The sequence below is a fragment of the Cryptomeria japonica genome, chromosome 9 (genome assembly GCF_030272615.1).
Source record: "Cryptomeria japonica chromosome 9, Sugi_1.0, whole genome shotgun sequence".
Classification (NCBI taxonomy): Eukaryota; Viridiplantae; Streptophyta; class Pinopsida; order Cupressales; family Cupressaceae; genus Cryptomeria; species Cryptomeria japonica.
The window spans coordinates 127805404-127818967 of NC_081413.1; the positions used below are offsets into that span (position 1 = coordinate 127805404).

Consider the following 13564-nt stretch of genomic DNA (forward strand, 5'->3'; position numbering starts at 1 on the left):
GTAGAACTTCTTGTCTCTTTCCCTATTCCTTATCTCTCCATGCACACCTTATATCTCTGTTATCTCCTCATCTCTCCTTATCTCTCCATTCTCACCTTATGTCTTCGTTCTCACCTTATCACTCCGCTTGCTCCTTATCTCTTTGATCTCACCTTATCGCTCCACTTGATTCTTATCTCTCCAACTTATCTCTCCTTTCTCACCTTATCACTTCGCTTTCTCCTTATCATTCTTGCAAACTCCAATCTCTTATTTTGGGTAGTAACACCACTCAGGCTTGCCTTTCTACCTATCTTCTTTTAGGCACGTGGTATGTACTCTAGCATGGAGGGGGGCCATCCATCTTTTGTTAGCCTAACCATGTCGTGGGATATGAGGTCTTAATACCTCTTGCGTGCTCCTGCTCATCGACGTGTCATCTCCAAGTGCCAATAGACCTCCACAAGCATCAAACATTTATTATCATTAAGTCCACCATACTCCACGAGCCATCATGTACTGACCACTTACATCCATAAACATTTGACTTAAGCAGGAATTCAAACTTGTATCACAGTATTAACGCTACTTGCAACAAATCATTGCACTGCAAGATTAACCCCCAAATTAAACTATTTTATTACATTAATAAATTAATTCTTAAAAAACAAAAAAATTATATTCCTTTAAAAATTAATAATAAATAAAAAATAATATTTTGAATTTCTTACAACTATTCCTTATCTCTCTATTGTATAGACCTTTCTTCAATTTTAGAAAATAACAATGAAGAATCACACTATATATTTAAAATAGATTCAAGCTAATTCCACTCATTATGCACTTTTAGTGCCTTGTACAGACCAATATTCTTAAAACCACTCTAAAATATTTCATCAATACAAAGCAATTGGATCCATGCACGTCTACGTACTTCACTACCCGTATAATTCCTGTTTTTTTAAGTACTGAGTAAAAACTAAAAACTAAAAAAAATCACTACAGGACAGACAGCGCATTTCGAAGAGCACGATGTGAAACTTAAAATTGAAATACAATACAACGCATGGCCCTTCTTTAGCATCGCAATTATACGGGCATGCCAAGCAAGCAGGAGGAGAGCAAGCTTGTACCGCCACAAAAACGCTTACGGTCTCGTGAACCCGATCTCTGTTCCCCGCCTGCACATGAATTTTTTTCGAGTTATTGATTTCAATTTTGCTTTGATCTGGCTGAGATTAAGCGCCTGAGCAACAATCCATATGATCCTGCATATCCCTCGGCTGCCCTCGAAACCTCGTTGGACGGCGCGGTTGTCTGAGGGTTTTGCACGGAGAAGGCTTAATGATTATTACTTATTTAATCTTCGGCTGTGCTTGGCAAATTTTGCGATTTTGAGGAATCATGTGGTCTTCCTTGTGGCGATCCAGACCCCGCTTCTCCGTAGATGAGCTCAGGTACTTTTTAAAGGTTTTCAATAGTGTTGGTTTAGTTTGGATTGCCGGAGGATGAGTGAAGTAGCTTAGTCAAAACATTTGGATTAGGAGTAATGCCGCAATTATTAAGAAGCTTTTGTTGAAGATTGTCCCCCGAAGGCGATTTTTGTGTTCCGTTTTGGTTTAATTGTACATTAGAAGTATAGACAATGGTGGATTTAAAGAACTATTGGATAATTCATTTTGGCATGGTTTTGAATTGTCGGGAAACTTGTGAGTCATTGCCATCGCAATGCATCTGCTTCAATTGTCTATTACGCATTGTGTGGAGCACATGTGGCAGATTGCCCTCTTTAACATCCACTGTTTGAGGCATGTCTTTGACCTAAATTCCAGGCAAGGACTTGCAGTTTCTCAGCTGAAGTATGCCATGTCCAGAATTGTAGGTCATGGCCACTTGTGCCCTTTTGAAGCACACCGTGAATGTGCTTTGGTTTAGATGCTGCATCTCAGAACCTGCTTCATGTCGCCACATGCAGAATTGAATGTGTTAAGTTATAGGAAATTTTACGCTTGGAAGCAGTTGCCAGCTATTAATTATCAACCACACTGGGGACATGGTTTGGCTTAAATGCTGCGTCCCGGGACTTGCACCTTGTTAGTCAAGGTACAAATGTGGTATGAGGCACTCAATATTGCATTTGGAGACCATGGCCAACAGTACCCTTTTCAGCCACACTGTGGATGTACCTTGGCTTAGATGATGTATCCTAGAAGTTGTTCATTTTTGGTTGAGGTGTTCTGCACCCAGAATTCAACATGGTATGTCTCTTAACTTTACACTTGGAGGCAATTGCCCTTTCTTCCAATTTTCAATCACTTCAGGATATAGCTTTGCTTAGATGCTGAATCGCAGTACTTGTACTTTGTTGGTTGAGGTATGCCGCACTCAGAATTTTATGTAGTTTTACACCTGAACATGTCTTTGAGAGATTTGAACCCAAGGCTTTGCTATAAAAGTTCCATTGCTTTTTACCTCAGGCTTAGACACATCAATAAGCCTTGATTTAACACAGTCTTTGTCAAAAGGTCATAATGCAAAGAGGTACAAATTTGAAAATACATATAAGGTAAAGTTTAAAGTTTCTGTTGTTTACCCAGTGAGTCTACGGTGCACTGGCTAGGATGCAATCTAAAAAGCATTGCCTTACCTAACTTCAGCTCACTCCAATAAGCAAGTGCGTGGCCAATTCTTTATCTTTAAAAAATATTAAAATTTTGGGTCTCAATAGCTTGTGCCAGTTAGATATACATGTAGTTTGGTCATCGGTTAAATTAGAATCTCTTGTTGTCTATAAGGTTCATGGAATGTAATGGAAAATCTATTTTTCCCATCCTTTATGTAGTTTTGCTGAAAGGCTTGTCAAAGGAGCTAAATTACCCCAGCTGATCCTGAGCAGTCTTTTTGTGTGGATCTCCATTTAAAGAAAAATGATACAATTTCAATGTAACCTTCTTTTGTTCAGTTCACTCCATTCTTCCACTCTGCCTGCAATTTTTATCCTTTTTCGTCCTTCCACTGTTTTATACAGGCACTTTATTACTTTAATTGTTGAGATGTGCTTTAGTCCTGTGCCTCACTAAGGGTTGTTGTCTGTTTCTTCTGTTTATTACTTTAATTGTTGAGATGTGCTTTAGCCTTGTGCCTCACTAAGGATTGTTGTCTGTTTCTTCTGATTTTTCACTTTTTTGGCAGAGTTTTTTAATCGTGTCCTTCTATCTATAGCCTGGCTACTGTTGCAAGCTCAAAAGATTTACTGACACCAAAAAAAATTAGGCTTTCTGATGAAAATTGTTATACAAAGTAATGGAAAGTCCCTACTCTTCAAGATGTTTTTGTTAAGTTTGAACGTTATTTTGCTCTTGTGAATTGGTAGATATCCTTTGATTTGATACTTCATAAGTTTGTAGTTTATATCCCAACAGACTATATCATAAAGATTAGGATCAGAGAACCCATCCAACAAAACTTAAAAAATTTTAATGCAAAAAATCTTTTTGTTTGTGAAAGAAATACCCTAACAAACAAAACAACACATGAAACAAAAGCTACTTTTGGAGGTGGGACTGGTGGCTGATCACGTAGATACTGATTTTTCGTGTGCGGTTGCACTATATAAACCATTTTGATTTATTTTTAACATTTGAATATTGACATTTAATTATCAATTATCAGCTGGGATCCATCTTTAATTTTGTAAAGTTTTTTAGTTATTTAATCCTCTACTCAACTTTAGGTATGTTTTGAGCCCAAAATAATATTCAGATCTTATGACCAATTTTTTTGGGCCAAAAGACCTCTTGTGGGACCTATAGTTAACATTTTCTGATTTCTGAAGTTGGATGGATCTATGCTCTCAGATCAAACGGTCTTTGCTTTTGACCTTACCTTGTATTGGCTTGCCCAAATTGTGCCTAGGGATACTTTGGTATGCGCTTTGTCCATTTCTTTATTTCACTATTTGGTACAAGAAATACCTTATAGTCAGAGCATGCAGTTTCTTTGAATGTGTCACTTGTTAGTGGGCTTCAAATCTATTATGATAAGATTCAAATAAGATTCAAGGACCATATGGATGCAGTGATTGGTCAATTTTTTTGAACATTGCATCGTTCCTCATTCTTGATTTGGTTGACAAATTGGCATTGGTTGCGAATCTCATGGAGGGAGAATGGTGGTCAACCTGATAAAAAATCATACTAGACAGAGTGTGAATATACCATATACTCTCTGTTATGTTGGAAAAGTTAGAGTTACCAAGTTGAGAACTCAGAGGAGGGTTTCAAATGACATTTAAGTTAATGTGAAAAATATTTTGCTGGTCAAAAGATAGAGGGGAATTCGAGAGAGTGCTGAAGAAAAAGATGATTTAAAAAAGTTTGAAAGAAAAATAAATCCTACTCTGTCAGAAAATTCGTGGTTAAGTTCCTGCTGTTGATAATACTTGTAAGATATTAAGCACCAGACCATCAGGAATATTATGATTATTAGAGACTTTGGAGAAATAGATCAGTATTATGGTTGTTGCATATAAGCTAATGAATTATGAGATTTAATTTAGTAATTCACTCAGCTATTTGCAGGATACCATCTTAACAATAAATAGAGTTCCAAGGGGTACATAATCTCAGTTTTAAAAAGTAAGCCTCACTGATTTTTAAGAGCAAGAAGTTTAAAGGGAGGAGGCTGTTGGGACCACTCTTTAAACACTTTGTGTTGCTACTAGTGTATCAAAGTTTGATGGGGATGGTTTCTTCTGGTTAATTTGTTTTTGAAAGCAATTCATACTCACACCAGGAGAAAATTAACTAGTTGATTTATGACACAACCATGAAAGAAGTTGAGATTGGGGGACCTTCCATTGTTGTTCAAGGCACTTTGGAGGAAGTGCAAGCTTGCATATCAACTGTTGTCTAATCACTGAGAGCAGGTGTGGCCCCATCTTTTGGGTCCAGATCCAGTTGGTGATCAAAATGTTGCTTTAAAATTAATTGATATTGAGATTCATGGATTGAGGAGCTATGTCATATGGCGAATAAAATACACTTCATGTTTTGAAAGATAAACATCTTTTGGTAATTTGCAAGTATCAACTATTAAAACCTGGAGAATCAAGTGATCAAAATGTTGCTTTAAAATTAATTGATGTTGAGTTTCATGGATTGAGGAGTTATGTCATATGGCGAATAAAATACACTTAATGTTTTGCAAGATAAACATCTTTTGGTAATTTGCAAGTATCAACTATTAAAACCTGGAGAATCAGATTAGTGTGTTGTCAATTACATGAGATCTAAGCTTTTTTGGCAATATTGGAGAGAAGCTAACACAGAAAAGGTTGTCAACAAAAAATATAATTCTTGATTTATGTGTGCTGATGTCCAGGCACATTTTATGCTGTAGTATCCGAGGCCACAGTTGATTACTTGTGGCTTTATGAGACAATCGCTCCTATGATATCAGGTGTGTAGGAAGGTATAGATTAGATGTTAAAAGCATGTAAGCAATTTATGAAAATGGTGAAGTCTGTTCTATATCTATCAAGCATATTCTTGTTAGAAGATTTGACATGTCAATCACTTGACAACTTGCTTTGGTGGGTGCTCTGACACTTAGTACTGTGACAAGGCTGACTTGGGCCTTTGGGGTAAAATACTATCTCCAATAAGCTGATTGCTGGATACTGAAAAATATTTTCAATATTCTTTCCTGATCGGAAGACCTTGGATATTATTTTGACATGTTTGCCGGTGATAATATAGCATTGTAATGTCCAAGCACTTGCTTACAGATGCTTGACTGGGGCAATCTCAGGTTGCAAGTACTGGGATTATTATGCTTCTAGTTTTCAGTTTTTTTTTTTTGATCGGTAATCGCTTTTGACTGGAGCTACGAACCAGTGGGGCCACATATAGGGGGACCCCATCCCCGAGAATATTTCTTGATAGATGAGGTATTAACACCTCCAATTTGTTATCTGGACTCAAACCTTATCACTCCAAACATCCTTATCTCTCCATGCACACCTTATCACTCCGCATCCTTTTTTTCTACTCCTTATCGCTCCGCTTATCACACCTTATCGCTCCATACACACCTTATCGCTCCACTCCTTATCACTCCATACACACCTTATCGCTCCACTCCTTATCACTCCATACATCTCCACTCCTTATATCTCCCCCTTCGCTGCATCAGTTACCTCTGCTCCATGCAAACCACTCCCCCAGCACCGCCATGTGTCTTACCACCAACTTCACGGGCCGCCGAGCACAAACCGCCACCCAATGCATCCCGTCTGCCTGCGTGGACAAACCAGTCCTCACCTGCGTACGGAAAACGGATAGGTATTAACACCCCCAAATCTGCACGACCAGCTCGAGAACGCCTGGGTACGAAATCTGCATGGGCCACCAGAGATGTCATGGGGACACAAGCAATGTTCGAGAGTTTCGAACCTGGGACCTCCGTATTAACACGGAGTTGCAACTTCCGTTGCACTGTGGGGTCATCCCCAAGCTTCTAGTTTTCAGTTTTAGACAGTAGCAGTTCTATTTCTTTTCTAGTTTGCCAGCTTTACAACCAATAAGAAAAACCGAGACATTTATGAATTAAATTGATTTTGTAAAGAGAAGCAGGTTGGCATCACTAGAGGGATAAGCTTTTGTTTGTGTCCATATAAATATTGCCTTCTCTTCAGTTAGGAAGAATATAAAGAGAGGCCTGTCTGGCGTCACAAAAATGAATATTGGATATTCCTTCTGCCGTGATTGCTACTTTTGTCATTGTGATTTACTTTGGATGATTTTTTTCAATAAGAGGAAGAGTATGTTATTGGAGGTGCTTACTTGCTCTTTCATCTTCTAAATCTGATTTTGGCAATGTTTCTAGTAGTTGTTATTATCATCATGTGGGTCCCATTTTAGATGGTGGTTCGTTGGATGATAAAGAGGGTGAAAACTATGATAAGAAGGGATACTGAACCTTTGAGCTTTGCCCAGCTTAATTTATTAATTTTATTGTCCATACGTGTTGAATATCAAGTCTTAATTAGTGATTTGTATTCATTTTTAATGTTGAATATTTTATGGTTTTGCATTATGCAGTGTTTATGACATGTAATTCCGTCTAAATGGTGAATTTATCATTCAGTTTCTTAAAACTCATTCTCAATATGCTTTGCAAAGTTGTAACTAGATTTTCTTGTTCTTTTTCTTTTGTTTTTTTGTCTTTTTGAAATCCCCAAATCTTATGTTTGGGCCCCTTGCTGTGCTTTTGCCTTTTGCCACATTTCATCTTTCTAGACTTTCTATCAGTTTGTTTACTTTTTGATCTTAGCTTAACCTGTATCTCGGGTGCTGAGTTCTTTCAAAGGTTTTGTCTTATACAGATCTTCAATGAGTTCCTTCTTTTTAACTTTGCTTAAATAACTGGTATAACTTATAAGATCTGACGTTTTAATTTATGCCAATGACCTTGAATTCAATTTCATAAATATTTTTCCTTCTTTGTGAAGATTAAGATTTAGAGGTTGGGTTTTCATGTTATTGTAGTTTTTTGCAGATTTCCATTTCTAAAGTTTATTATCATTTTACTGATATGTACTTCCCTGACAGGGCTATGTATACTTAATTGTTGTCCCACTTGTTAGGTTTACATTTCTTTACTGCTTTGTGTTAAGTAATATTTGTAACCTAGGGAGTTTCTTACCCTCATAGTTCTCTATTGCAACTAAGTATACTTGTCTAATCTGCTGGACATTCTCTTGTTTAACTGAATATACTTTTAACTTGTAATTTTTTGCCAATGCAGACACCTAAATGACCAGCTACAAAAAATCCATATTGTGAATAATACAAACAAGGTAAGAGTGTCTTAATGCACTTATTGAGATTGAAGGTGGCATTTACATGGCAAAATGCCAAAATGTGACCCTTTTAGATGTGTGCTTCTATTTTATATTTTTCTGCAACCACTTGTATTTGTATGATCACCATATTCTTGATTTTATTGCTTCTTTTTGCAGTGCTTGGTCATTTCTAAACTAACCACTGGTTTTAATTTACTTCTACTAAAGGATTTTGTCATTGAGACACTAAGGTCAATAGCAGAGTTAGTAACTTATGGTGACCAACACGATCCATCATTTTTTGAGTAAGATGTTTTTTGCAAATTCATCTTCATCTATTTTCAGCTTTTGATTTTCCTTTTGTGGATATTTGTGGCATACAAATCTTTGACATTTTTTATGAAATTCAAGTTTTGGCCTTCACTGCTTGCAGGTTTTTTATGGAGAAGCAGGTAATGTCACAGTTCCTTCGTGTTCTAAAGATCAGTAAAACAGAGAGCATAGCTATACAGTTACTACAGACATTGAGCATTATGATTCAGAATTTGCAGAGCGAGCAGGCAATTTGTAAGTTAAAATTAAGAGGCTTTCTTAAGACATATATTTTGCACCATATCTTTTGAAGCTGTTTTTAAAGTGAGCTATGCATTAAAAACATTTGAATGTTGTTTTAAAGTGTAATTTGTCATTCATGCAGATTATTTATTCAGTAATGGGCATGTTAACAATCTCATCCTATATCCTTTTGACTTCAACAGTGAGGAACTACTTAATTACTATATATACTTTTTGAGGTCTGAGACTTGGTTTCTGGTTCTTGTTCATCTTTTGTTATATGTTATCCATTTAATACAGAGGGAATATGATGCAATTTAATATGGCTAACCATTGTTTTACAGGACAGTGAGTGGAAAGCTGGATAAGAATACAATTTCTCTTCTTGTAAAGACTCAAAATGTATGTTTATCTAATCTTTGGACATTATAATTCTTGTAGGATAAGTTGTACATTAACAACTGCATGTTTATCTCTCACATTTTATTTGAGATTTTCTGGAGTGGTTGTGATGTGACTTGAATGTATTGCATGTCCAGTAATTGGAAGGTGGGGTCCTGTGCTTGTATCATTTAAACTTTACAGCTTCCACTGTATGGTTATTATTGGCTCTAAAGTCAATACAGTATACATGCTCTATACTAGTAAACAGCCTGTTTGAATTTACTTTTCCCCTAGTTCTGCCCTTCTTTCCTTATTTATCAGGGTCAAAGGCATAAGCTATTCTTTCTGAATGCACACATTGTTTTCTAATTTACAGGATGAAGTCATTTCCTTTCCATTGTACAGTGAAGCAATCAAATTTGTTCATCATGAAGAAAACATGGTCCGAATAGCTGTGCGTGCTCTGACACTTAACATTTACCATGGTAACAATTTGTCTTTGGAGCCATATGTTTACTTCCTGAATTTTTCTCTGTATTGCTTGCCAATAGCGTTTGCTGTGGGCTTTTTAATGATTAGATTTAATTGTTTAGAGAGAATGGATCTCATTCAAGTTAATTGGTTTTATGTTTTATTGTTCATAGTTAGTGATGAATTTGTTCATAAATTCATCACCAGTTCTGAATTGGCGGGGTACTTTTTGGACTTAGTGAAGATTCTGAGGCAGCAATGCTTTAAGTTGGATGCGATAGTTGTTAATGACTCAAAGTAAGTCTGCTTGTTGTTTATGTTAATCGCTTTGAATGTAATTTACTGATCATTACTTGTAACTCTAACGTAGACAGTAAACTATTTGACTTCTAATGCAGGACTTCTGATTCTTCCAAGATTGTTGGGAAGTTACATGCCAAACTAGCAGAGATCGGAGAAAACCTCTGCTATTCCAATGACATCATTTGTGCTGGTGTTCCATGTTTGAGTAAACTAATGACGCATCATTTGCTGCACTCATTGTTTTTGACAATTTTGTTGCCTTCTCTTCACTCGTCTTCTGTTACTGTGAGAACTGACTGACCGAACTTATACTGCTTTTGATTTGTATAAGAGATTTAAATTTTAGTTTAGTGTGATCTTCTTTTGTATGTTTTTCTAAGAAGCTGAATTCTTATCGGTAATATTCTCTAATAATTATCTGCAGGGTACTAGTTTGTGTGCTCGCACATCTTTATACTTGCTTTCTTTCATTTTACGAGAAGTCCAGTTCAAAGACTTGGTAAATAGTATTGGAGCTGCTCTTCTATGCCCACACATGATGTTAAGTTTACGTTTGGATAGTGAGTGTAATGGCCATGAATCTACTGAAGGGTTGTCATGTGGGACTAGAAAGTTGGACCAAGAAACTACGTTTGATGCTGAAACTGCTATGGATTTAAACATGCAGAAGCAGGACAAACAGCTTAATACCCTTGATTCATCAGCGACTTACTCCCCAAATTGTACTCTAGAAGAAACTGGAATGGATGAGAAACTCAGTTTGAGGTAAGCTTATTCCAGCCTGTATGCATTGTCAGTGTCCTTGTTTGTGTCTGAGTATGTCTTACAATTAGAATGTTTCATTATTCATATGTAGTGACCCCTCATTTGATCACCAGCAAACATTATGATTTTTTTTTTCTGCACATAACTGGTACTATTGTTTGAGCTTTGGGAATCAATAAGCCACATTGATTCCCTGGGCTCTACTAATACAAGAACTAAAAACAATTCCTATTTATAAACTGAATTTCATCAACATATGTGGAAAAGATAAGTTTAACACGAATGATATAAAAAATAACATGAAAACCAGCCCTTAAATGCTAAAAGCTTTAAATAACAAAATCGCTGGAATGCAATATTATTACCTCTTGGCCCCAGTGCTCACCAAAATGTCAACAATTTGAGCTCCTAGCCATACCTCTTCCACTCTACAACCAAAAACAAAGATCCAGCTACAACTTTCCCCCTTTTTATTCTTTGTCTACATATATATTTTGTGTTTTTCCCAATGTAAAATATATGGTTGTGGCACTACCTATTCTGTTATCAAAACAGCAGAGGTTGATGCCTGAAAATAACCCAAAATGTCTTCTCTTAAAATGCAAAAAAGAACTGCCATTTATAACAGATCCATAATGGTGACCCTCATCAGTTAATAACAGCACTTTAAAATCATGTTGGGTGAGCAAATAACTGAAATTCACATTTGTCATCAAAGGAACATCCTATTTCCTAATGACACCCAGTAGGGAGAAGCCCTAGCTTACAAAAAGATATGAGCAGTACTAAGTGGATAAACTGCCAGCAAAATCTTATTTCAAGTAATAATTACAGGTGACAACTGAAGAGAAGTATTTATATAATTTAAAACTCACTTCAAACCTCGTATCACTTCAAATCCACTTCAATCCATGTAAATGAACTATAAGTGTACCTTATTTATGTGATGAAGTTCATAACTTTTATTTTTTTAATGTATTTTTACTTTAATATTAATGGCTTCCAAAGCCATCTTCCCTAAATATTAAAGGGGCATTCTAAATAAATTTAATAAAATGCAGTTTGTTGTGAATAAGGGTAACACCTAAGGAATGGCGTTAATATTGAGAACGAGTCACTTGAGACTTTAAAATGTAGCTTGGCACAAAAGCAATGCACTAGGCCAACATGGTCAATCTTGTTGGCCTCAATATAATATAAAAATAACTACAAATTTACAAAAGAAGTAAATATTCATGCTCCATCAGATTACCCAGAATTACATAATACTAAGAAATGCCAAAGTGGCACATGGGGTTAGGGAGTGGAGACCTCAATGGGGTCGGGGGGCATTGATATTAGCGAGGTCAAGGGGCAACATCCCTACCACCAAGCCCAAATCAAGCTCTTTGAAACTACACAAACCTTCATAGTGCTTGCCATTTCGCAATTTATCACTTAAGGGTGAAATGATTTTTTTTTCTTTTGGGCGGCTCTTGGGTTCACTCAAATCTGCCCTATGTTCACTAGGCACCTAGGTTTCACCTCAAAGTGGGCGTTATGTTGATGGATCCACAGGGAGCCTAGGGTGCTTGGAACAGACCCTAGGCAAACCCTAGTCCATCTTGCAGTTGGACTAGGCCTCGAATTAGGACCAAGCTTTGAACCAGACCCATATTAATACAACTATGGGGTGGTGGTGTGATGATCCTAATATCATATATTTCTAAGTATATATTATATATTCCTAAGTCTAATAAGTTAATCACTCGTGGTATGTTAATCCTAACATAAAAATATTAGTTAATATACTAATCCCTATTAATTAAGATGAAGGGGTATGTCTCTACATAGATAAGACTATAAATAAGGATGAGAACTCTTCCATATCATTATATCATTAAATATTGAATTCATTATTATAATCTGATTATTGGAGGTCACCCGCTCGAAGTGGTCCTTTATATTTTTGGTTTTTACAAATATTTCTAAGAAATATCATAATAGGGGGGGTCCTATTGAACACTGCAACATAGCTTTTTGAATGCTATGTCATTGAAGTCAGCTAGTTGGTTCCTGTTGTCACAAAAGTTTGCACCCTTGATGGACACTTGTGCTCATCAACCTTGCTAAATGTGAGGTTGAATCTTCGGAGAAGGCCGACTTCCTTATCAATCCAAATGCATATGTTGGACCAACCCAACACATATAAGACCTAATCTAATGATCTGAGAGGGGGAAAGGGAGAAGGAATGCTTGAAAGGGAAATAAGGTTTGCACCTAGATTGAATTATGATCTTCCCTGCCTATAACTGCACAAAAATCAAGAAAACTACCCAAAGCATGCACAAATTTCAATCCTAATTAGCTCCCTAAGTGTGAGTGAAGGTTGGAATTCTATAGGATGGAGAGAGGAGTTGAAGCTAATTCTCAGACAACATCCACAGAGGCATAAACACAGTCACTTAAGCTAAGGAAAACAAAAGAGAATGCATTCAAACAAGAAGGTAAACACATTACACAAATTGTTTAAACTGAAAGAAGGCAAGATAGGCTAATTTTATTAATGCCAGACAAAACAATTTTTACAGTTGCAGAAAACATGAGTTTTTGTAAAAGAAAAAGGAAGAAGATGCTGAAAACAGGTTACAAAATTGCCTTTGTAGTTTGGGTATAACTCAGATTGAACTACAGTTCTAGAAACCTTAATCCTACTAGGGTTAGGTTACAAAATTAAGAATTGATCAGATCAAAAGGAAATGATCTGATAGCGTGCATAAAAATATCTGCAAATATCTTCCTTTACTAGGAAGAAGCAAAAAATCCCTGCAAAAGGGGAGAAACCTTTGCGGACGATGCATTTGGATGGGATGTGCAGGGGCAAAAGTCTTCATTCTGCATTAAATGACCATGGTGGCGTCTGAAATCAACTTGCAGAGTCATGTCTAGAGTAATGGCGGAGGTTCTGAGTGTGGTTGAGTGGAAATCGATTAGATTTGATTTGATTTTGGCTGTCAATGAGGCAATAATTGATTATCAACTGTCAAATCGACAACCACCTTTGACAGAGATTTGAATTTTAACCTCCTTTTGTAGTTTGAATGTCGGCCATTCGAATTCCTTTTCGCGTGCAGACGGACGCCACAGATTGCGCCATGAAACCCTCCAAAGGGCTCAACAAAAGTTTAAAACATGGTCGTTGATTCGGCCCTTTAATGAAATCGGATGACTGAGATCGCGCCATATCGCCTTGGTCCTCCCGCGTGGGATGGCGGGGAGCAT

General features: G+C 36.7%; 1 protein-coding gene across 8 annotated transcripts in view; it reads left to right on the plus strand.

Moving 5' to 3' along the window:
* Nucleotides 1-952: 952 nt before the first annotated feature.
* LOC131031389 (protein TRANSPARENT TESTA 9) overlaps nucleotides 953-13564 on the plus strand; it is a 63816-nt gene continuing 51204 nt past the window's right edge. Inside the window, exons 1-11 of one of the 8 annotated variants that reach the window (XM_057962503.2) lie at nucleotides 957-1436; nucleotides 7789-7840; nucleotides 8003-8130; nucleotides 8259-8392; nucleotides 8523-8619; nucleotides 8725-8782; nucleotides 9141-9249; nucleotides 9409-9532; nucleotides 9634-9823; nucleotides 9963-10037; nucleotides 10206-10303. In XM_057962503.2, coding sequence (XP_057818486.1) covers nucleotides 1384-1436; nucleotides 7789-7840; nucleotides 8003-8130; nucleotides 8259-8392; nucleotides 8523-8619; nucleotides 8725-8782; nucleotides 9141-9249; nucleotides 9409-9532; nucleotides 9634-9823; nucleotides 9963-10037; nucleotides 10206-10303 — 1118 coding nt within the window. In that variant the 5' untranslated portion in view covers nucleotides 957-1383. Of the gene's footprint in view, nucleotides 1437-7785; nucleotides 7841-8002; nucleotides 8133-8258; nucleotides 8393-8522; nucleotides 8620-8724; nucleotides 8783-9140; nucleotides 9250-9408; nucleotides 9533-9633; nucleotides 9824-9962; nucleotides 10304-13564 lie in introns of those variants that run through there. The other 7 variants (XM_057962504.2, XM_057962499.2, XM_057962501.2 and 4 more) reach the window with 7 other exon arrangements.